At 35.2% G+C, this 26,122-nt stretch overlaps 1 protein-coding gene across 16 annotated transcripts in view; it reads left to right on the top strand.

The window, feature by feature from the left end:
- The window catches only part of LOC146992788 (uncharacterized), a 218,762-nt gene that overhangs the window by 127,558 nt on the left and 65,082 nt on the right, over positions 1-26,122 (top strand). For 8 of the 16 annotated variants that reach the window (XR_015039010.1, XR_015039012.1, XR_015039016.1 and 5 more), the window contains exons 5-7: positions 7,634-7,751; positions 7,937-8,018; positions 21,416-21,771. The exons of 5 other annotated variants lie outside the window; for them this stretch is intronic. Coding sequence is in view for 2 of the 11 variants with exons in the window: in XM_085809287.1 (XP_085665413.1) it covers positions 15,885-16,661 (777 nt within the window). In the remaining 9 variants the exon portion in view is untranslated. Of the gene's footprint in view, positions 1-7,633; positions 7,752-7,781; positions 16,662-21,415; positions 21,772-26,122 lie in introns of those variants that run through there. 3 more of the 16 variants (XM_085809287.1, XM_085809288.1, XR_015039022.1) reach the window with 2 other exon arrangements.

The raw sequence follows: 26,122 nt of genomic DNA on the forward strand, positions 1-26,122 counted from the left end.
CAAGTGAACGCAGCTGTTATTTTAATAGTTGAATAAAAAGGGCTTTAAACCCTTCTTACGTGTCTGTGTAAATTTACGCTTAGTAGCAGTCACTACCACAGTTGCTGACAAGTTGGGTCCACACGATACTACAAAGCATTAGTTAAGTTTTATTTCTTGGTATTCTTGAGTTCAAGCCCAAGTGGAGGCTTTTATGTACGTCCTGAGAAAGGGTCATCTGTGAACTTTATTTTGAGCAATAAAGGGTAATTAATCCTTCTTGAGTTTCTGTTCTTTGAGCTAAAGCGATTAATCGCTTATCATTTCTCAAGGTTCCACACGCTTAGCAGTAAATTCTAGATTAGAACATTACGATGGTATGACATACCAGCGTGTTAAGTTAGGCAATGACATTTTGAGACACCCTGTATATATGAAAAAATTCAATTCAAAGACTTGAATTTTAAGAGAACTCAAAATTCTACATCACGAGAAGCAGTGTGAGACATTGGAACAGCGTATGTAAAGCAAACAAAACAGAGTTTCAGGTTTCTAAGTGTGCGATGGCGATATAAGGAAAACAACAGATGATTAAAATTATGTGAAATAGCTGGTGTCGTCTCATATGCGATCAGGAAGAGAAGAATGATGTTAATCAACGAAGGGGAAAGTGAATATGTGTACCAGAGGTTATAAGAGAAGATATTTTTTTTAAAGAAAGTTGTTTTTAAGTCTCTGAATATCACTATATATGGAAAGAAATGAAAAATTTTTTACCTGATATTTTTCGTCTTAATTTCGCAGTCCGTGCATTCAAACTCTCCAAAGAAATTGTGCGTATTTTGAATAAAGATTTCTCTGATGAAATTAACCTAATGCTTCCACAGCATTGCAGTCGTTCTATAATATGGCTTCACGAGATTGCTTTTGCAAAATCTTATTTTTCCTTCCGTTAAATACGCAGCCAAACAGAAGTCGAGTGTATATGCGCTTTGTTTGAATCCTGTTGTTTTTAATACAGTATTGGAGCTCAATTTGATGAACACAAAACTGAGTGGATGGCTTGGGTTTATGTGATTACGACAAAGCCTCGAGGGCCATCTGCAAAGGGGAAGGGATGCCTTTGTGGAGAACATTCTAAAGAAAATTGGCTCGTAGATACGTTACACATGGGGAAAACCACGAAAACGCCCACGCAACTGCTCCGTTCGCGGGATTTGAACCTCGATTCGAAATACCAGTGTTTAGCGACTTTACCACTCGGCCACTGGTGGATGCGAAAGCTAGGAGAATTTATGTGTGAAGTTAATAATTATATTAAAAGCAATATATGATCAAACTATTGTTGTATTTTATACCAAAATCGATATTTGATTTCTCTGGAAGTGATTATCATAGAGAAGATTCTATCCACGGTTTGCCATCCTAGACGATTTAGTGGCAAACGCAGGGCAGGGGCGGGGAAGTCGAAATGGGCTGCAAAATTTAGGGGCGACAAAACTTTTAGAATTTAGTGAAAGAGGGATGAAGGAATTAGAAAAGCCTAGCACCGTTCCTGACGTAAGCTGATTATTGCGGGGGGGGGGAGACTGTGGCTACGAATCCCGTGCTCGAGCGCTGTTTGCCTAAGTGTAGGGGAGGCCTTTGTTGAGGACGTATTAAGGGTAACTGACTCGTATAAGCGTTACGAATTGGGAAAACCCACGAAAGCTCCCATGCAACCAGCTGTTCGCGGTATTCGAACCTCGGACTGAAGTACCAGTGTTCAGCGAACCTACCACTCGGCCGCTGGTGCGTGAATCCCGCGTAAGACGTGTCCTGTAATTGTGTGCACCTTTGCTACTTCCTAGCGCGCTCAATATCGAGCTGTCTGTGCTGTTCACCGTAGGCATCGTTCTCTTAGATCAGACGACTAACTGAATCACAGATGGATTTGGCTGTTGAATAGTCCTTTTGCATTATGTTATAAAATAGTGAAGGGAAAGATTTAAGCAAAATTACGAATAGTATACAAATATATGTAGCCCAAAATAAAGATTTAAAGTTCTTTTTAGTCTGAATTCTTTTTCACAGACAAGAGGTAAATAGTGTTTCAAAACGCAGGAGATATTTCTTGTGTGAAGCGAAGAAAACTTATAAGTTTTGTTTTAGCAACTGTAGAAAATCTTATTTGTAGATTCATTCGATGAAATGTCAGAAAAAGAAGTGAAATTGAGTAGTTCATTTTTGGAAACAGTTTTCATTTCATGAAATAAATCAATCATTTATGGAAGAAAATTAATACCCAATACCGTCTATGAATCAACGTCGCTTTTTGTTATAAGATATGTAATAAAACAATAATGCTGAGGCTGAGTTATCCGAGTGTTTATGAATTTAGCAGTAAATGCACAGTAATATTTAGAATAAAACAGTTGGGATTCTAAACCTGCAACAAAATAACTGTAAGGAGAAGGATAGGGTGGAATGAGTTTGTCCTGATTTCTGAATACTCGGCTCTCTTTTAGTTAACAACATTTTCATTTCTCTGCGATTAATTAGTTATCCGCAGCCAGTTTCATTTTTGGTTTTCAGAATTGTTACTGCATTAAACCGCTTTGCAGTAAATAAGGCAAAAATACTTTGGGAAATTTCTATACAATATTCATTTAATAGAGTCATAGTTACTTCTGCCATTTACCCAGGCTCAGATGAATTTCTTTACTTTGAAACAGAATATTCCGTTAACTAAAATAAAGTCCAGGAACTGCTTCTGTAGCCTAAGGTTTTGGTATCTGAATGTAAATTTAAATTTCAGCTAGTCATATGCTCTTAAGTTTCGAGATGGCTTGAAAATTCCGTAGGAAAATGGATTCTATAGTCTGGGGTAAATTCATTCTGAAAATATCTGGAAGTTATTATTTCTTAACGTCCAATTCCAAAGCTTCCAAATAGTGGCAATATTAGATATTCATCTTTGTAATTTTTTTTCTACATTTCTTAAATTTATAAATTATCCTATCTCAAGTTTGCTATAAAACTTTTCCAGAAACACAGAAATTAAATTTTTCGTTTTTATTAGATTCAGGTCAACACCTTGGAGCTGATAACTTGATTTATAAAACTTAATAAACAAATCTATCCAATAAACTACATATGTTTTCGGTTTTATCAAGTCTGCTGTTAAAGCAAAATCATTTTCTTCCAAAAAGTCTAAAACTTAATTGTAAAATGTGGGAAAACGAGTAAAGCAGATTTTCTGCAAGAACCAACTCACTTTTTTATGAAGAATGAAGCAAGTGATATCTTCATCAGTTTCAATACAGATTTCTTGAACAACTTATCATTCAAAGAATTACCTCTTATTTAAAATTAAGCTGAAAAGGAGCCTTGGTTGGGTGCAGAGATTGAAAAAAACTCTATCAATTCCAAAAGTGATCTGACATAGGTCTCTTTTTGAAAAGTCAAAAATGTTTTTGAAAAGACATGTATTTAACACTAGAACCGCAGATTGGATCATTTTTGACCCAAAAGCTATTTTGTTTCCGATTTTCTTAAAAAGTTACTAAAGGAATTGAAAACAAATTTCTTGACTTTTCCTATTCTTATACCAATAACAATCTGTGAAAATATGATACGTTAAATACTTATCCATGCGGTAGTAATGTGTGGGGTCCATGTAAGAGTTTTGTTGACGATTACCGCAAGATAACTGGCGTGCTTGGGCCAGGGAATTGGGGTGCCTTTAAAAATGAGATTTTTCTTGAATTTGCTTTTCTCATGAACATAATGGCCAGTGTTTTATCCACGTTGACTTGAATTTTCCATTTTATAAGCCAATTCTCTAATGTATGGATGCAGTTTTGTAATCGTTGAATGACTGGATCTATGCATGAACTCTGTGCTAGCATCGCAGCGTCGTCTGAATACATAGCTAATGTTGTCTCGTGTGTGGTTGGTATGTCATTCACGTAAATAATAAAAAGCGTGGGTCGAAGTAAGGACCCTTATGGAACACCAGCCTGGATAGCATGGAGTTTGTGCCAGAAATTTGAACGTCGAAGTATCTACCGGTTATATAGGAATTAATAATGTTGATGACGTAGCCTGGGAAGCCCAGGGCGGGTAATTGGTAGGTGAGAGCATCCAGCAAAACTCTGTCAAAAGCCTTAGCAATGTCTAGAAATAAGCGTATTCAAGGATTGTTTTCCCTCTGATGTGTTTTGTTTTGGACTATTGAATGGAATGGCATGCAATACTACTGTAGCCAATGCGGTAGTCTAATGGGGCACATCTGGTTCTTTATGACTACACAACTGGTTTTTCGCATTGCCTTGCCGATAGTTTGAGTGTACCAGTCCGTTCGATTTTTGCCACCTTGTTTACACGCAGAGATAAAATTGATCTTAGGTGAAAATGGCTGGAAGAAATATGCGTAAATTAACAGTTAGTGAGGCCTACGAATATATGCGGCAATTATGGGAAAATGAATCCGAAAACGATAATGATGTAAAAATCAGCAATGATGAATATATGCCTTCAGATAAAAAAAAAAATATTTCCTCGGATGAAGATACCGTATCTAATTTTCCTGTTTAATGTACTAGCAGAAAAAACACTTTTAGGAAGAAAAAACAATGTGTAAATAAACGTAAAAAGTTATCAGATTCAAATTCAGATGAAGTGAACTCTGGAACTTTTGTGACAAATAATGGAACGTGTTGGGAAATCATCATTTCTGGAAGTTGTATGCATAGAAGAATTGCTGAACGTGATGTTTTCAAAGAAAAGAGTGGCCCAACCAGTTATGGAAAGCGAAATATTGAAAATGGCTATGCAATTAGTTCATGGAGGCTACTTATAGATGAGGCTATGCTTCGTCATATCAAAAATTGTGCAGAGGAAGAAGCTCACTGGCAACTGGGAAAAAATGAATGGTCAACAGGTTTGACGAACTAGATGCTTTTATATCAATTGTGTATGCTCGAGGTATATACAATGCAAATAATATATAGCTTGATAATCTGTGTTCTGATGTTTGGGTTTTACCTTTTTTCCGCGATACTATGGCGAAAGATAGACTCAGAGAACTTTTGAAATTTCTGCAATTCGACAAAAACATTACATGGTCTGAACACCTTCAAACAGATAAATTCTGTTTCAGTTCTGAAGTTTGGAAGAAATTTATTGAAAATTCGATAACTTGCTATAAATCAGGAGCATGTATATATATATATTAATGAACAGCTGTTTTCGTCTAAAGCCTGATGTTATTTCACGCAATATATGCCAAGTAAACCAAATAAATTTGGTATCCAGTTCTGGCTTGCCGCTGATGTTAAAAGTAAATACGGGCTCAATAGTTTTCCATATTTGGATAAAGATGAGGAACGTGCTTAAAATCTACCTTTGTCTGAATACTTCGTTTTGCGTTTGATAAAGGAAGAAATATCATTACAGTAAATTTTTTCACTACACTAAATCTGTCTCAGATGTTAAAAATGAAGGTAACTAGTTTAACTAGAACGATGAAACAAAATCGGAAAGAAGTGCCTGAATTTGTGAAAAAAGTAAAAATGTCATTGTACGATACATTGTTACTGGAGCATAATGATATAACTTTGATCAGCTTAAGTTTATCAGGGAAAAACCAGCAAAAATGTCTTATTATTGAGCTTCCTTCATCCCACTGTTGATATCGACAATAATCGCCTAAAAATGCTTCCAGAAACAATATCATTTTATAACTCAACAAAATTTGGTGTCGGCATTGCCCACCAAATGACTCGGAAATATTTTGTGAAGGCAGGATCAAGGAGGTGGCCAGTTCATGAAAGCCCTGTACCTAACTAGAAAGTGTTGATGTTCATTCTGCACTTCCAAAGTCACAATTAGTTCTTGAATTTACTCAATGATCATCCTCTATGTGGGTGAAGAGACGGCTCTGAGTAGACTACACAGAGGAAGAGCTCCAAAACCCCAGTTAAACATGTCATACACTCAGCTGAAAGCCGTATCCATCTTGTGTGCACAGATAAGAATTTGGTATATATACAGAATTCTCTCAAAGACAGCCATTATCATTTCCAGTCGATGTTTATCTTCTTTGGAATTGGTTATCATGAGAAGATTTCAGGCCACAGTTTGCCACTCTAGACGGTTTACTAATAAAAGCAGGCCAGGGCTGGCGCCAAAAGCTGTGCTACCTGTAAAGTTGCACCAGACGGTAGAATTTACAGGCGGCAAACCTTTTACAATTTTGGAAGAACCTGGATGCCAGAATTTAGAATTTGCAGAGCTTGCACCAGGCAGCAAAAAGCCTAGCACAGGCTGTGATGCATTCTCATTGTTTCCCGGGGGCGGGGGGGAGGGAGGCATGTTCTAACAAAACAAAACGCTAGACCAAGGCAACAAACGGATCATGTTGCGTTTACAGGTATCAGTTGCAAATAATATGCTCACGGAAAATTAAGCAGAGGGATGGTTTGAATTCTGCCATATAAACACTTTTAAACTGTGTACCAATTATTAGCGCCTCCCAGTATCACTTGGAGTTTCATTCAGCCTCTTATGGGCCTAAAGTAGCATACAATGCCCATTGATCGGAGGGGTACCACCCACATTTTCGAATCGTTGATTTAATGTATTCGGGGTTGAAAGTGCAGAATAAAGCTTAGAAAATAATCAATGCTAACAAAGCAGATGTACAAGGCGTACTTGGTGCTTGCAACTCAGCCAACACTTATGGCGAGCTTATAGAATAACAGTAAGTTCAAATTTAAAATAAGCTAGCAGTCAAGGGCTAAACAGTTCAATTTAACACAAAGTTTTCTTGCAATCCAACCAGCATAAATATTCAAATACCGGCAATTATAATGGAAGACGGAAGTCTACAATTCTTATCTGAGTTAACAGCAACTTAACGGGACCTCGGGAGGCAGAACAAGCTCTGTTTTTACAATCTTAAAACCTCAGTTTAAATACACGCAAGCTAATTTGCATTCTCCTGTGGAAACAGAAAGAAGAGACAGTAAAGTTTAAACCATAATAACCGGTTAATTAACATAATATAATGCCACACATGTATTCTGGAAAACAAATGAAGGTCAACGTATTAATTAACACATATGCGTAAAACTGTTGTTTGATTTTGTTGGTCAGGTTAGGGAATGATTGTTGTATGAAATTGTAATTTGGTCATTAATCCTGGGTTATGTTTGTTTTCTCAGAAATGCTAGGCATCTGCACGAAGTAATCACTTTGAGAGCATTCCCTATCTGTTAAGATAATTTACCTAAGACGACAGCAAGAATGCATTTTTTTTTTTTTTTTTTTTTTACTTTTTTACATTACAGCATCGGATTATGTCAATGAATTATTTCTTTTTCAGTGCATTATCTGGTTAAAATATGTATAAAGTATAGAAGATTAAAAATACCTTTTTCCATATCTTCCCATTATTTGAATGCATCGGGATTTCCTAGAACAGATGTAGTAAACTTATTTTTTCTCTCAGTAGTTCGAGAACTACTTATGGTTTCTTTTCAAATGCTGTCATTATTGACATATGATGATATATTATTTTTCAAAGTTCATTTTCTGTCTTATGAAGTTTTCTGCTTTGTATTAAGAATTCAAAATTAGGATGTAACCTGTTTTGAAACATCTCTTTTAGTGCTGCAGTAGTGGTGGTTTTTCATTTCTTTATCCGATGAGGACTTCTTTCCATGCCTCTAGCTTTTCAGCTTTAGAAATCCCGAGAAAGCACCTGGAGGTTATGTTGGCATTATGCGGTGAGTGTTTTAATGCTGTTCCCCATTTTCTAGTGACTCAAAAAAAAAAAAAAAAAGATAAATTTTTCCAAATTACCAATTTACATAGGAATACAAGTGTTATTAATAAATTGAAGTTGATTATTTTAAATTATTTGCTATTAGGTTTGCTAGCTGTTTAATATTTATTCATTTTATTTTTTTAGAACTGAATCCTTTTTGTCGGTTGGATGACTGAAATTGAGAGGCCCATCTAACAATCCGGCAAGTACAGTGAATAATATGAAGGTGAAGAAATAAAAGTTTTTATGGTCAATTTATTCATTCATTCCATTTGCAAATAATTCTTTAAATAATTTCAATATCAACCTAATATTGCAGTGCTTGTTCTAATTTAAATGATGTTAAGAATAGTGTGAGATGCGTGAACTTAGTGATAATGAGTGAAAACTGATAGTTCGTTAACGTAATCAAAATAATAATAATTATAATTTATTTGTCCAAATCAATTAACTTCTATTTATCGACAGTTGACATCATTTGATATATGCCAACTGTAATTAATTATTTCAGTAATTATACAGGGTGTTCCATAAATGTTGCGACAATCTTCTGGGGGAAGGTGGGACTGATCATAAATATTAAGATTTACATAGGATCCCATGCCCGTCATTGTCAAGGGTAAGTGGTAGTTAATGTAGAAGATGGGAAAGGAAACAAGAGTTTTCTTTCCCATCTTCTACCATTTACCTCTGTTACAAGAGTTTGAAACATTTATTGGGCATGAATACAAGTGGTGTACGACAGCTTGAATGTTACAAGAGATGCTCGAAGTTTGCACCATCAGACGCCAAACATGCCTAACACCAACGGGCTATTGATTGCCAGACATGTTCAAACACACTGGGAGTTTCTTTGATAGTAGCAGCTCCATTGATGCGGGGCTGATTTGTCCAAATAGCTATGAACATCTAGTCCAAAATGAGCAGGCGCCCCATCATGTTGGAACGATGTTTTGTGCCTCACATTTGCTGGAACATTGTCAAGCAAGTGAGAAGAGCAGGTTGTTCGTGGCATTCAACCTGGATGGTAAAAGAAACAGCCCAAATATGCAGGCACAGAGTAAACCCGCCCATACTTTAACTTGGAAGTCCTGCCACACACCGTAGGTGTTTTCTTGAACTCGCAAATGCTGATTGTGATAATTTAATATGCCATTCCTGTTGAATGTGGCCTCATCTGTAAACAACACATAAGCTGGGAAAGCAACATCACGGGACTTTCTTCCAGAAACCACTGTGCGGAAGACACACGTTCAGGATAGTCATCAGGGAGCGGTAACTGATCCCTTTGGAGAAAAAAGGGGTGGTAGGACTAAGCATTCAAGACATGCTGGACACTGACACGAGACATTCTTAATTGAGAGGCAGTGGCATGTATGCTGGTCTTTGAATTACTCTCCACCGTATCCAACACACTTTCTTGCCTAATGACCGAGCGAGTCGATTGTGGCCTGTCCTCACTTGTCCTGCCACTTCTTAATGACCCGTAGTCATGCAAATTTTCATGCAGATGTGCACACAAACTATGGTGTGTTTCATTTCTAAAATCCATAGTTCTATTTGGGAGAGCTTTCGATCTATATATTCGATTCAAATAACTACTTCAGTTAAGTCTTGATGACTTTTATTTACACACATCTTTTATATTATAATATACAGTCAAAAGTCGTTAATCCAGACTCGTCGGGACTTCGGCGATTCCGGATTATCGATTTTTCCGGATTATAGATCATCAGTTTAAATCTGGTAAGATCGCATGCAGAAATTATAAAATGAAAAATATGAAAACCTAATTTATGAAATAGAGAACAATTATGATCTAAAGGGTATCAAAATTTACAAAAAAAAAAAAAAAAAAAAAAAAAAAAAAAAAAAAAAAAAAGCTTAATATTTATTTGTTTACTTTATTAAACATTTCTTTCCATGTAAGTTGTTTAAGTTGCTTCGGTTTTTATGTCATAATACATTCTCTTTAATTCTATAAACAGACATAATTTCTTGTTCAGTTACAAAGTTCCGCTGTTCAAGTCCTATAATTGCTGTGTCGAGAATGCCGACTAATTTGTCAATCGAAATTTTTTCGTTTTCAATAACCTCTGTCAGTTTCTTCGCTATCGGAATCGAATTATAATGACGAGGAATTCGATTTTAATCATATCAAAGATGGAGTACATCGAGATGAAATACTACATTTAGTAAGGAATTATAAGCCAAATAAAATAAAAACATCTGCCCAGATAATAAGGATAGTGCTGACAGATCAACTTCCAATTCATTGCGCGGCGTTAAAGATAAACAAAGTTTAGATAAACAAAGGATATGCCTTTATCCATTTTTTGCAGTAATTCCACTTTTTGTTTAATGGACTTCGAAACATACTTTCGCTTTGTAGATCCTTTACATATTAGTAAATATATATCAGAAATTCTATTTAACATAATCGAAAGTTCAAGCTTGCTTTTACAACGTTGCTCTATCAGTCTGCAAAAAATAATAAGCCAAATCCAATTCGAAGATTAAGGAACAATGCAATCTGCAACATTAACTGAATTAGATAATTTTAGCTTAGCTTATACCGTCCGTTATACATTAAACGCGCATTCGTAAACATATTTTGCGCACACGCATATTCGCAGCCGTAAAGGTCTTACACGCATGCGTCAACGCAACGCTTGCGCAGAAAGTTTGTAGCTTTGAGGTCCGGATTATAGATCATTCCGGATTATGGGTGTCCGAATTAACGACTTTTGACTGTATACATAATTTGAGATTAATTTCAAATCAAAAGATGGGGATTATCCCCCTTCATATCAAATTCTATCGAGAGAAACCGAGTGAGGGACCGCTCTCATCCAAGTTCGTTTTTCAACTCCCTGTTGCCACTGGCAGAAGAGAAACTTTCACTCATTTCGCGTTTGAGTTGTAACATTTCTCCCACCTTTTGATTTTTGACAACGTATGAAAAAATCAAAACAATTCTGAAATGAAAATTGAAATACGAATATAAGATGAGTAATTTAAATCTTACAAAAATCAACAATTTCACCTAGGCGTAACAAATATCTTGAATATTTTAATTTACTTAATATTCTGCAAACTTACATTCTTAAAACAACAGGCAAAAAATTCTTTTCTGAAAAATACTAGCAAAAGAGATTAATTCACTAAACTGGAAAATCAAATTGTATACAAAATTTAAATTCAAAGAAAGGAATAAAGAAAACAAATAATAGTGGTAATGAAAACAAAATTAAACTAAATGAACTTCTTTGGTTTCACAACTTTTCTGCCATATTTACTAAACTGAATGTTTTTATCAGAATTTTTAAGTACACAGTTTTTGGTATCAATTACTAAATCATTCCTTTTACCAGTATTTCTCGGAGATGTGGATGATTCAGTAGTTTTAAGGTCAAAGATAGATTCTTTATTGTTTATCTCCATTGGAAATATTCTTTGAACTGGTCTTAACAGTTCACCACTAGATGATTTTACTTTCACCACTCTGATGTTGTTGTCTTTTCCTGGGTATGTTTCGATCACACGACCCATAAGCCAGTCTGTTCTTTTCCTTCTGTCGTCCTCTACAAACACTAAATCACCTTTCTTGATAGTTTGCCAAGGTACAGTCTTTGGTCAATGTACTAATATACCAAGCTATTCCTCTCTAAATCTTTTACGAAATTCCACACGTAACTTTTGGTGGTATCGCCATCTTTTCGATAAGTTGATTTTATCCAAACTGTCCAGATCCGGAACACCTTCAGTTTGCACATCCTGAATAAACATAGATGGAGTGAGTGCACATAAATCGGTGGAATCTTCTGACTCGTATGTTAATGGTCTGGAGTTGATATTTGCTTCTGCATCACACAGGATAGTTAACATTTCTTCATATGAAAGTAATGCTTTTCCCAGGACTCTTCTCAATAATTTCTTGATCATCTGAACCAGTCTTTCCCACCAGCCGCCCCACCATGCTGTGGTTGGTGGATTTAACTTCCACTGAATCTTCATTATCGAAGAATTTCTGATAATTTGGTTCCAGTCAACAGATCGGAGCAAATTCCTTGCCCCTACAAAATTTGTGCCATTATCGCTGTATACTACTCTAGGCCGTCCTCTTCGTGCTATGAATCTTCTAAATCCGAGAAAAAATCCATTAGTCAATAAGCTTTGAATTAATTCTAAATGAACCGTACGATAAACTCCACAAGTAAAAAGCAAGATCCAAGCTTTTCTATTTTTTTTTAAATAAAGTGGTCCTGCTACATCAACACCTGTCACCTCAAATGCATAAGCATCTCTGACTCGATCTTCTGAGAGAGGACAAGGCACTGTATCTAGAGCTTTCGCCGAGTGTCTCTTGTACTGAACGCACTTCGATATGACTCCTTGTACTGTTTTTCTTCCTTTTATTATTCAAAATTTTTGACGAATATTGGTCAAAAGAACTTGAATACCAGCATGTAAAAGTTGTAAATGGTAGTCTCGTATCCTTCTTTCTACTAATTCATGTTTCGCTGGAAGTACAATGGGGTACCGGAAGTTTTCATCATCATGTCTTCTCAAAATCTTCGTTTTCAATCTTATAATCCCTTCTTCATCTTTGAAAGTAAAATGTCCCTTCAACTGTTCTTCACTAGAGAATACTTCTTGTTGAACGATCTTCACTAATTTCTTCTCAGCAATGTCCAATTCTTCAACACTCAGGGTTTTGCCATAATTTCTTCCTCCATGTCTACAATTATTTATGAATCTTAAAATCCAAGAAATCATTCTCACAATTTTAAAGTAACTTGAAAAGTAAATCAGATACCATTTTTCAGCGGTGATCTTAGCCAAAGTCGAAATAATGTTCTTTCGCTTTTCTTTCATAATTTCTTCTTCGTTAGTAATCACTTCCCTAGTTGGCCACTCTTCATCGTTCTTCATAAGCCATTCTGGCCCTTGCCACCAGCGAGATTTCACAAAACTCTTAATCGAACACCCTCATGATGGTATATCTGCTGGATTCGAATTTCCTGGAATGTGACGCCATTCAGATTCCGATGACAATTTTCGTATCTCTTTTACTCTATTTGCGACAAATGGCACCCAATGGTCATCTCTTTGGATCCAAGAAAGAGCAGTACTCGAATCTGTCCAATAGTTGCTTGGAACGTTGTCTAATTTGAGTGTTTGTAAAGCAAGAGCTGCGAGTCTGACTCCTATACAGCAGGATAATAATTCTAGACGATTTATGGTCATTTTTCTTAATGGACTCACTCTACTTTTAGCTAGAAGAAAATACACCAATACATTTACACTTGTTTCTTTTCTTAAATAAATCACACATCCATAGGCTTGTTTACTTGCGTCACAGAACGTATGAAGACTAAGACTTTCATTTCCATTTATATGTAAAGCCCTTGGAATTCTAATACTGGATAAAAGTGACAAATCATCAATCCACGAATAGAACTCTTTTCCTAAGTCTTCGGGTATATTTGTATCCCAACCAATTTTTAACAACCACGTCTTTTGTATGAGTAGTTTAGGTGTTAGCGTTATAGGGCAGAGAAAACCCATAGGGTCGAAAATGTGAAGACCGCAGACAATATATTTCTTGTAGTAAGATTCACTGGTTTGTAAGTAGCAGTCTTCACCTCACAGAAAAGGCTATCATCTTCTTTATCCCATAAAATTCCCAATACAGGTGTAGGTTCTATACTGTCTTCAGATTTCAAAAGAGAAATGTGTTCCCACCCTCTCAAATCGAATGACGCAGAATATAATATTTGTTTCGATTCCTCGATGAATCGCGTAAGTGTTTCTTCATCAGGAACAGATGTGATGCAATTATCTACATAGAATGATTCTTTTAAATTTTCCGCTGTTTCAGGATATTTAGACGAATTTAGATCAATGTGATGGCTTAATACAGCAGCCAATAAAAAGGGAGTGCAGTTCAATCCAAAAACAACGCATTTTTGTCTAAAACCTCAAGTTTCTTCTTGTCAAAGTCTTTCCACCATAAAAATCGTAAGAAATCTCGATCACTCTTATTCACTGACATTTGCAAAAAAGCTTTCTTATGTCTGAAATAACTCCTATTCTATTCTTGCGAAATCTTAAAATTATAGGAATAATTTGTTCCAGCAAATTTGGACCCTTTTCTAAGCAATCATTAAGTGAGCACGAATTTTTGTCTTTACAGGAAGCATCAAATACCGGTCGCAATTTCGTGGTCAATTTCTTGGTTCTTTTAATACCCCTTTATGTGGTTCATAGTGACACTGATTATTCATTTCATGTTCAGGAACTTCCTCTATAATTCCTTCATTTAAACAATCTGTGAAAACATTTTCGTAATCCTCGAATTTGCCTTTTTGTATCAACCTGTGTGTCGTACTGTTTAAACGCTGTCTAGCAATACCGAAATTTTGACTTAAACAGTTTTTTTCTGTTACCCAAGGCAGAGTTGCCAACTCTCCCGATTTAGGCGGGAGACTCCCGATTTTTGACCGCTCTCCCGCCCCCGATTTACAATATATTTCTCCCGACTTTTTCTTATTCTTAATATTTCTCATGATTTTTATGGAACTTGGCTTAATACTTCGTTATATGAACAAAAAAAAAAAAAAAAAAAAGTGATTTTGGACGTCTGAAAGCAACTGAATTTTCTCTAGATTATATCTAAAGTGAAACCTTGCGAATCAGATGAGAATTTCTGCTTTGTGATTGACAGCATGCGTATCCAGAAACGTCGTTCTCCAGTTGTCCGATGGGCATCGAGCTCCACTGCGTGTCATCTGGCATATATTAGCCAATGAGCACAAAGCAAGCTCAAGGTCGTTGGCCGTTCTTTGGATGTTCTTTCGCTATTTCGTTCATCTTGTCCTGAGTTGTGTGAGTACACGTGCCTTTAGGAAATAGTTTTAGAAATTATCGTCTTTTGATATGTCTGCGAGAAAGGTGAAATACTCGTGCACGTTTCAAAAATTGTACACAGTTGACTTTCCTTCCATTATTTCCTCAAGGAAATGTAATAAATTTGCGATGTGTACCGCCTGTCGTTGCGATTTTTCGATTTCGTATGTTGGAAGAGCGGATGTTCTCAAACATGTGCGTACACAAAAACACAAGGATAACATGAGTTATTTTGAAAAAAACGAAAAATTAAATTTTTCTTCGGAAACAAAGGACCAAAAAGTTATTAATGCAGAATGTCTGTTCTCTGCTTGTTTACTGGAGCACAACCTGCCACTGAATGCATCGGATCACACTGCAGCTTTATTTAGAAAAATGTTTCCCGATAGTGAAATCGCTAAGAAATACTCAAGTGCAAGGACCAAAACAGGTGCAATTGTTAAAGAAATGGGTTTGAAAAATAAATCTTCAGTTATTGATTGCATTAAAACAGCTCCGTTCTGCCTCTCTACGGATGGAAGCAATAATACCAATTCAAAACTGTATCCAATTGTTGTTTCTTTTTTTAATCCAGATTCTTAAGAAATTGAGTGCAGTTTACTTTCTGTCCCCATTTTAGAAGGACATTTGACAGGCTTTAATATACCACAGCTAATTATTAAACTTTAAAATAAAATGCAGTCCCTCTGGATAATTGCTTAGCGCTTGGTGCCGATAATGCACCAGTAATGGTAGGCTTGAAGACTGGTGTTGCAGGCATCTTAAGAAAGGCAAATTCAGATTTGCAGATTATGAGGTGCACCTGTCACCTCTTAAATTTAGCAGCTGAAGAAGGGGCAGATTCTTTACCATTAAATGTGGATGAACACATTGTTGATTTTTTGTAATTTCTGCATCATTCAGCAATTCAACTGGCAGTTCTCAAAATAATACTGCAAAATATAAGCGTAAAGCTGATACAAATTTCTCTCAAAATAATAAAAAAAAAAAATTGCTCAACACACGAAACATTTTCCGATTACTGTAAGTTTATCTTGTGAAGAACGAATATTTATGTTTTTTTCTTCAGACCTTAACAAAGCTTTTTGCCCCTTTTTTTTTTAAATTCATTTTGCCATCATTCGATGTTCTGAACACAATTATACAAAGCAGAATTCCATTAATTCATGTTTTGCAATCAATGATTTATGATCTGTTTAAAGACATTTTATCAAAGTTTGTAAAACCAGTCTGTGTTTTGTCTTGTAATTCTATATATGATGTGATTTATGGTGAAACAGAAAACCAGAAGGAAGATGAAGATTTGGTAATAGGAGCTGCAACTACAAAAGTAGTGGAAGAACTTTCAGAAGAAGACAAAAATAAGTTTTATCTTCATGTTAGAAGTTACTTCTGTCGAGTATGTGATTACACACTACATAAATTTCTAGTCAAAGATGAAGTGATTTTGCATGCTAAAGTTGCTGATGTTTCTGCTCTAGCAAATGCATCTTTTTTTGATATAAGGTACTTTTTGAACAGATTTCCTGTGTTACTTCGTTTAGTCATGAAAGATGATGATATTGATGTTGCTACTGATATACTGCAGTCGCAATTTTGCAGTTTACAATTAGAAAACTTGGATGAAGTTATAAAATCAGCTAGGATTGACACCCAGTGGAGGTTAATTGGAAAATTGAAAGGTGCTGATGGAATTTTAAAATATAGTGAACTCTCTAGAATTATGTTGGCCATCTTGACAGTTCCCCATAGTAATGCAGAGTGTGAGAGGATTTTCAGTGTTGTTGCGAAAACGAGGACTAAATTTAGATCTAATATTAGTGATGACACATTAGAAAAACTTTTATTAGCGAAAGCAGGCCTACGTGGCAATTGCTATGAACAAAATTATGAAGTTTCTTTCTTAACGAGAGCAAAATCTGCCACTGTCCATAACATTTGTATGAAAACTGATTAAAGTGCCTTTTTTTTTTAAATGATGAAAGTAATAAGAATGTTTTTTATGTCTAAGGTATTTTTGTTTTGCTTGCATTTAAGACTTAGTAACTATTTAAAGTAAATTCATTATTAAAAACTATATTTTTATCATTTAAAGTCTTTTTAACATTGTGAAAAATCTCCTGATTTTTGAGTGTCATAGGTTGGCAAGTATGCCAAGGCAACTGAACCTCATACCTTCCCTCTTTAAAGGTAACAGTTTCGTTAAAAGGATTCAATGCGGCAATTTCCATTTCCTTTCTGCATTTTGTTTCAACAGGGTCTTGAATCCCCAATAAATCTAATTTCCACAAATTTCAATCTTCGATGTGTGAATTAATAAAGAAGTCACTGAGATGGCATTAGTTACATTTTCCCCATCTTCAATACGATCAAATAGTTTTCCCATTAAAATCCAACCCATTTCCATTGTAACTAATGATGAGTTCAAACGTTCAATTTTGTCTTTTACTAATTTCCAATAATTATCAGCTCCAATAAGTAAAGATACGTTGTTGTTATCTAAATATTCGTGATCAACGTCCGCTAAAATTATTCCCCTATCTTTTAACAACTCCCGAATATTTTCAGGAGGATAGTCTAGCTCAGCACTCGATATTTCATCAGTCTCTAAAACCTGAATAATTAATTCCTTGTTATCGAAAATGTTTTTTATTTTTACTTCTACTCGTGCACAGTTCTGCTTGGTAGGCACTTGAGATCCGAAAGTATGAATCATTATTTCTTCCCTTCCCACGACTTTTAATCCCAGTTGTTTAGACAGACGTTTCTGAATATATGAGCGTTGACTAGTGCTGTCAAATAAACAACGAACTAATTTATTGCTTCACCTACTTTTAAGTTCTACTGTCGCCATCTATAAAAATATTTTATTCCTACCGATGGTAATGTGATTGCACGCTGAATTTTCTACTCTTTTTGATTGGGATATTTCGGGTTTTTTCTCATTTTTGTAACAAAAACAAAGGGTTGCATTATGTTTTTTGTATCAGTATACACAAGAGTTCTCAGAACAATCAGAAAATCGATTGAGCCAGACAAACATAACAACGACTTTCTAATCGCAATACATTTCATTTTTCATTTACACTTATATTACACTTTTCACTATTATGTGTGTTATTTTTGCAAAAAATACAGTTTTCTTCTTTTACGGGAGCTAATAATTCTGCCGCCGACAAGGGGTTAACTTTAGAGTTAAACTTATTGTTTATGTATTTATAATAACTTATGTGTTTGTCGAAGTGTTTATTCTTTCCGTTAAATGGAGCGAGTTTCGGTTCTGGTTTGTTAACTGCGTAAGTATTTTGTTTCAACAGGGTCTTGAATCCCCAATAAATCTAATTTCCACAAATTTCAATCTTCGATGTGTGAATTAATAAAGAAGTCACTGAGATGGCATTAGTTACATTTTCCCCATCTTCAATACGATCAAATAGTTTTCCCATTAAAATCCAACCCATTTACGTTTGTTCGCGGCATTCAATTTCGATTTTCAAAAAAGCAATTAAACCTGTAACATCAGATTCCTCTTTTGGATCATGCTTTCGGAGATATTCGAGAATCAAATCATGAGGCAATAAATTCAATAATATCGGATTTAACAAGTGTCCATACGAACCTGAAGTTACTCCTAAATTACTTAAGCTTCGAATGTTTATTTCCCAAGCGTCGTGTAATCTTCTTAGTGCACTTAAGTTAGAAGAATTCTTAACTGGTTCTATGTCCAAAAGATTATTTATATGTGATTTTATAATTTTCTCTGGTTTTCCAAAGCGTTCTTTTAAAAGTTCTAAGCACGAATTGTAATTGTGTTCAGTTAACTGAAATCCTTCGACAACATTATATGCTTGCCCTATCAATAATGATTTCAACTGTATGAATTTTTCAATCTTGCTTAACGCTTTGTTCTGATCATTGCAGCTTGAAAACTGTTAAAAAATTCTAACCATTTTCCTGCATCTCCTGAGAATTTTGGAATATTTAACTTTGGCAATTTCATAGCCGATGACAATACATTTATTTCAGAAACAGAAGTGTTCGAAGAATTTGCATCTGATGTCTTTTTCACAGACAAATTTTCATTACATTTATTTAATCTTATTTTAATTCTAAACTTTACAATCATTATTTGTTCATTGTATTTATCACTTGCAGTAATATCTTTTTCAAATTCTTCAGCATCTTTTAACTGAGTTTCGATTTGTGAATTCAACATTTTCAACGTGTTTTCTCTTTCGATAATTGTTTCATTCATCTCCTGCAATTCCTCAATGTTTGTGTTTTCGATATTTTCTGATAATAAAGATTCTATTTTTGTAATTAATTTCATAACGCTACTGTGTTCATTCGTACGTTTCTGCTTCAGTTTGTCTAAAGCTTCCATGTTTAATATTGACTAATCACAATATTGAAACTCAGTTTTTTTCCAAATTTTCAAAGAAAAAGGAATTACTTACCTATTTACAGGTAATCCATCTGCTAATCTTCAAAATTCTAATCCAAATGTCCCTTGGTGAAGGCACCACTAAAATATGTCATTTCTAAAATCCATAGTTCTATTTGGGAGAGCTTTCGATCTCTATATTCGATTCAAATAACTACTTCAATTAAGTCTTAATGACTTTTATTTACACACATCTTTTATATTATAATATATACATAATTCAAGATTAATTTCAAATCAAAAGGTGGGGATTATCCTCCCTTCGTATCAAATTCTATCGAGAGAAACCGAGTGAGCGACCGCTCTCATCCAAGTTCGTTTTTCGACTCCCCATTGCCACAGGCAGAACAGAAACTTTCGCTCATTTCGCGTTCGAGTTGTAACAGTGTGGATGATTGCTGTCCGGGAAGTGTTCTTCAAAATTTTAAGTTGAATATTTAGTTATAAAAGATCTAATAAAATTTAGTGATTATTTAAAGTTAATGTATTTGTCATCATGTAAACAAATAAAATACACGAGGAAAGAGGTAAAATCAAGAAATACATAGTTTAGAAATTCATGAATGTAATAAAATTTGATAGGTTTTAACTTGAAGTAAATCATAAACATGATTAAAATAAGCATTGTACTAAAACTGTGCTGATAATTGTAGCAATGTGTATAAAATTGGAGATGTAAGACATGGTCTTTTGATAAGTTGGAAAATATTTTACTGTACAGGAATTTTATAATTTGTATTTATTTTTCCTGCATTTCATATTTCCCATAACAAATCTGCAGTTATTATTAATTGCTAATTAGTATTTATATAAAAGTGCACAGAGCATTTTGTAGTTCACTAGCAGTTAAAGTAGGATTGATTGTCCACAAATGAACTTCGCCTCTGCCTCTTGGCCTGAATTCGGAAGTCTGAAATGAGCAAATTGGTTTACATTATGTCTACAAGATCTTGCCTTCTTCTCCTGCTCATACGTTTTGGTGCGTGTGTACATTGTGAGAAAGTTAATATTTAGGGTTTGATATAAGGTTATTTGCCCATCCCAGCAAATCTTTTCATCATAAGATTAATGTACTACTAATATAAGAAAAGGAGTAAACTGATGTAAAACAATTTATGTTTAGAAATGTAGTGGCTACTATTCAAAGAATTTCAAAAAATGTTACATATAACTTTAGCAAAAATGTTTATAATAAAATTTGGTCAAAAATATTACATATAACTTTAGCCAAAAATGCATCTTTGATTATTATAAAAGTTCTTTGATGAAAAACTCAAGTTCAATCTTCTTCTTCTTCAATATCATCATCAGAGTCCCTAAAAAATAACTCATCATCGTTAAACCAATCATTGCCCTACTCTGCAGCATCCTGAATGTCAACTTCCTCCACCTCTCCAGACCGATGACGGATGTATAAGGTGATTAAAGGAGGTGGTGTGTAAAAAAATCTGAAAGAAAAGTTCAATAATAAATTTTAAGTAAACATATTTATACCTACAGAGAGAAAGTGTATAGTTTAAATAACACTATTAAGATTTATTAGTTCACTGTCAGCAAAAACACCATAGACAAAAATTCGTTTGAAAGAGTATTGCCTAAGACAAAATTGACAGGCACAGAGAGATTAAAATTCATCTATGCATGTGCACCAAAATTAACAACTTCAAGGAGCCTGTCACAGAACTATGCTTAATGATTTAAAGCCTTAATTTAACATAAAGCTTTTAATTCTTATTCTATTTTGTGTTAGAAATATCTTTAAGTTGCCAGTGCCATTTCAAAACAGGGGAAGGGAATATATAAGTCACATGTAATATACGTTTGAATGGAAACTTAATTTGCATTGAAATATTTTATTTTAAAATTATTATTCAAACTACTCAGGAAATCAAAAAAAAAAAAATGTATTTCAGTGTAAAATTTTCTTAAGCAATGCAGATTCTCAGTCATATTTTAGGAATTGATGCCTGCCAAAAATATTCAGAAACCGAGCTTCATCAAAACCATTAATATGCAACATAATAATAGTGCTAGCCACAAATTAATAAATACCTCCTCCTAGCAAACGCAAAATAACATCTAACAGAAGCAGTTCCAAATTTGTACCTACCTTGAAACCTAAATCCTATCCTGAAACAGTTAACAACATTAACCCCAATAAAAATTTCATAAAATACTTTTGCATAATGTGGGAGCTCAAAAACATCTTCAGAGGCACTAAATTATCCTACTTAACATTTTTTATTGTAACAACTTTCTACTTTCAGGGCTGATGCCCAGTCGGGATAGTGGTTAGTGATGCTGTCTACCATATCGAAAGACCCAGGTTCAAATCCCTGAGAAGGCTTGGATGTTTGTAACTGTATAGTGTATGTGCAGCATGGTGGCACTCTAAATGTGTACAGAGCCACAAGTAACTCAAGAGGTTGGTGTCAGGATGAGGAATGGCCGATCCTCGCCCTCCCCCCGGGATACTCTTAATCAAAATTGGGGAAGAAAATGAGCAAAGTGGTACTGTCACCTGTATGGTGCTCAAGGTTCTTGCCAATGACACGTGCAGTCTTGTATTCCTTTGTATATGAATTTCATGGGCTAGTTCTGTTGTTACTGTCAGACAAGTGAGGTAAGTCACAACACGCTTTCAGCTCTGAAATCCCGAAATAGAAAATGTACTTTGATTCCTAAGCTTTGAAAAACTGATTACATTTCAGAATAATATTTAAATCTATGTGTTAGTTTGTTTTTACCCCTCACACTTCAGTAGCCCAGAGATAAAAACTGGATTTATTGCCATGTTTCCCTAAAACCAAGCAATGAAGGACATGGTTAGTATTTGGAAGCATGACCACTAAGATTTCCTGCAGGCTTGAAACTTCTTACTACTCTCCATGATATTTTTTATTTTTATCAATAACAATAAATGTTGCGTTTATTTATGGAAATATATAGCACATAAATTTTAAATTAAAGCCTAATTTAAAGTAGAAATTACATTGGAAATATTAAAATAATGGTAACTTTTTATAAAATATTTCAGTATCAAAATGAATTATTATGAAATGAAAAAAGTTTCTGTAAACTCAAAAGGTCTTATGTGAAGCATTCTGCAAAACTGAAATATCAAAACAGCAGAAAATAATTCTCAAATTTAAGATTTATGCATTGTAATTTACTAGCATTTAAAACTGACTGACTGACAAGGCCGTATATGTGTACATATACAGTCTAGAATATTTTTTTTTGATGTCTGTGTCTGTAAGAACATATATATATACATGCGACTTGAAATACACTCCTCAAAAAAGAAATTGCAACACAGAGAAAGTGTGCTCGTAGCATCATGCAAATTGCTCGATCGAGAGTTGCGAGATGGTTATGCAAATGAATAAAAAAACCAGACACATAGAATCATTATAAATCAATTTATTCAGTATTTAATATGACCACCTAGGACAGCGATACAGGTTGCAGTCCGGTGAGGCATGCTGCCAATGAGTTCATTGATTGTTGCCTGAGGTAGGCTTTACCAAGCCACATCCACTGCTGTAAGCATATCATCCAGTGTTTGGGGCCTTGTTTCTCGGTTAATATTGTACTCAATGCCATTGCACAGATATTCGATGGGATTCAGATCTGGAGAGGCTGCCGGCCAGGGTTGGATGTCAAATCCGGTCAGGCTGTTATGAATATACCAGCTTGGCATTGTCTTGCTGAAATACCGTGTTGGGCGCACACTTCAACCACACAGAACAACAGGCTCCACAACTCGCATGACGCAGTGGTCCGCTGTCAAACTGCAGTTAATGTGTACCAGTGGCATTTTGTGATCAAACACTATACCTTCTGTGAAGCTCGGCAAAATTGGCTGTTTCATAGCGTTCTCCAGGTTGCCACCATATTCGTTGATGGCTGTCATTCCTCCACAGACAGAAACGAGATTCATCTGTGAACAAAATCTGATACCATTCGATGGTTCATGCACTATGATGCTGACACCACACCATGCATCTAGTCTTGTGCTCAGCAGTTAATGGTCTCTGTGGCTTGTACCCATGAATGTAAGTGTACTTCATGCAGTCTGTACCATATAATTTGGGTGGACACAGATCCACCTGCTCCTCTAGGCAACCAGCTTCGGATGTCACGTGACTTAGAGAAAGGGTCTCCAATAGTTGAACGCCAAATGCGCCTGTCTTTGCTCTCTGATGTGCACCTGTGCCCGCTACTTCCTCTTCGACGTCTGACCTGAATCCATCGTGTGATGTCTGACCTGAATCCATCGTGTGACACAGCATTGGATGGTATTTATGTTGTGCTCAACACAAGTGGTTATTGTGCGCAGTGACAAACCAAGTTCATGGAGTTCGATAATACGGTCACATTCCTCGGTTATTAACTGATGGTATTGGGCTCTCCGACGTCTCAGTGGCATTTTCCATTTTTCTTCGAAGTCTCCAATGCTTCATAAACCCTTAGATGCTGTTTACGAGAAGGGAAGGTGGCTGATCTTTTATAGCCTGCATATGCATACCACATGATCCAATGAATGCACAACTTTTATCATTTGCATTACCACCTCACAACTCTCGCTCCTGTAATTTGAATGATGCTATGCACATTCTTGGTATTGCTATTTCACTTTTGAAGAGTGTATGTCCAGAAACTTAAAGGTGCATAAATCCAGGTATAAAGTACCTGGGGCATTTTGGCATTAAAATCAGGAAAAGGCCTCTTTATCATGGCAGTTTTCAGAAATTTGGGCTTTCTTTGTGAAACTCCATGCCAGTCAGAGGTTTAAGGTAGGACTGATTCTTCACCAATAAATTTCACTTGCACCCTGGGCATTAGCTTCACTGTATACTGGTTTGGATTCAAAAGTCACCCAAAGTGAATGGACTGGCTTATATTGTGTCCACAACAACTTACGTTCTTCTCTTATTCACGTTCTTTGCTGTGTGTCTGTGCAATATGAAAAGAATAAGATTCAGAACTTTATAAAAAAGTTTGTCAGTCTCAAAATGATGCCCCAGGGGGTGTTGATTGTACTGAGAGAGATAGTGCTGTAGGTATAAAGTACTCAAGCCTACTTATTATCCAAAAAGGGCAGTGTATGCTCTCTCAGAGGGTAGCAGCATTAGCCATCCAAGTGAGTAGCAGGACAACCAGTCTTCTGTTACTCATTTCATAGGCTAAATATCCTGCATTGGCAGAGAAATTCTAGTTACTCTAGTGGTTCGGTTTGAAAGGTGTTACAAATTTTGATTTGGCCTCCCTGGAATAGTGGTGCCCAGGATGGTACGATGTAGATGAGTTTGTGCAGTTATTTTTTAACAGGGAACTTGTGAGACCACTGCCTCACCTAACACAGAGAACCAAACCACAAGTTAGCATCCTCAGTTGCATTTATTTGCCAAAGTGGCTTATCATATTTTATTTAATCCCAGACTGGAAAATCTTTTGAGCTAATATAAAAAAGGAACAAAATTTATGTAAATTTTTTTTTTATATTTAGTAATATAGTGCATGCTATTCAAAGAATGTTTAAGAAAAATATGAAATAATATATTAAGCATAAAGGATTATAATAAAATACATGTCTGATGGTTGTACAAGCTCATAAATGGTAAAATCTAATTTCTGTTCTTGCAAGAGAAATATACTACTATTCTATAAACAAACACCATTTATTTTCTTTTCCTCATTTAAGAATAATTTAACTTTTTAAAATTCATACTTATTTTGAACCTAGTAGCAGCCAAGTGCTAAGATCACTAAACAGTAATTTCAGCTGGGGCTATATCCTGGCGAATGTGCTAGCTGCATGGGAATTTTCACTGTGTTTCCAGTGCATATTGTGAATATGAAACAGTTCCCTTTACAAGTTTTCCACAAAAGCATCCTTCTCCACTAAGGTAAATAGTCCTTGTGTGCTTTGCCTTAATCACTTGGCCTAGTGAATCATTATGAAACTTGTAATTTTTGGATCCTAGCAACACAAGTTATTAATTATGTAAGTATCCCCAGCTATTAGAATGTTTTGCTGCATAATAATTTTCTTTGAACTATTCCCAATATGCACTGGAAAAAAACGAGAAACGAATAGCTGCAGATGGTTACTGAAATTAAAGAGGTGTTTTTTTATTAACCAAAAAAAAAAAAAAAAAATCTTTGATAGTCGTCCACGGGCTCAAGTAACATTACAAATTTACAACTGAGGATATTGCATGTATTTGGGAAGAAAGAATTACTTAATTTTGCACCCACTGAAGGATTAATATCTAGTTGCAAGGACAGGAGTATTGTTTGCTGTGGGGTTTACTAATGGTTTACATTATTTTGCAAGAACTGAACATGATGCATCGTGCATAGTTCTCTAGGTTCCTTCTGATTTGATGGGGATATTTTTTTTTTCAGTCTTTAATTCATACCATTAATTCCCAGTTGGATGTAGGTTTAATGAGTGAGAAGGCTATGGCAGAAAAATCTATTTTATTTAAACCAGCATGTCTGTTTTGCTGAATGCTTGAGATATTATCTTGTTAATGAAGCAATTTTAGTGACATAATTTGTCTGCCCATGGTAAGTGTGTTCTTCAAGATATCCACATCTTTGGTTGTGATACCATCTATAGAAGAAACTTGGTTCCACAGCATACCAAGAAAAAAATTCTACAACATAAGACTGCTGTCTCTAATTTTAACAATTTTCCTTGTGTATTTTGAATTCTATGCCTGGGCTTCAGGTTGGCAAGGAATTTGTTTCCCATTAATTCCAAATAAATTAATTTTTGTTTCTTTGCTCCAGAGTATATATCTTTGCAATATCTTTGATTTGTCTAGTCATTTCTGATATGATACAATTTGGTAAAATGCATACATGTTTGATATGCATTCCTTTAAGAAATAGAACATCCATGAACTTCACGATTACACCTTTTTATTCTCTAATGGGCATCAAATTGTTCATTTACTTAA

Source organism: Stegodyphus dumicola, chromosome X2, assembly GCF_044657685.1.
Source record: "Stegodyphus dumicola isolate Sdum_Otavi_A_Nest chromosome X2, ASM4465768v1".
Lineage (NCBI taxonomy): Eukaryota > Metazoa > Arthropoda > Arachnida > Araneae > Eresidae > Stegodyphus > Stegodyphus dumicola.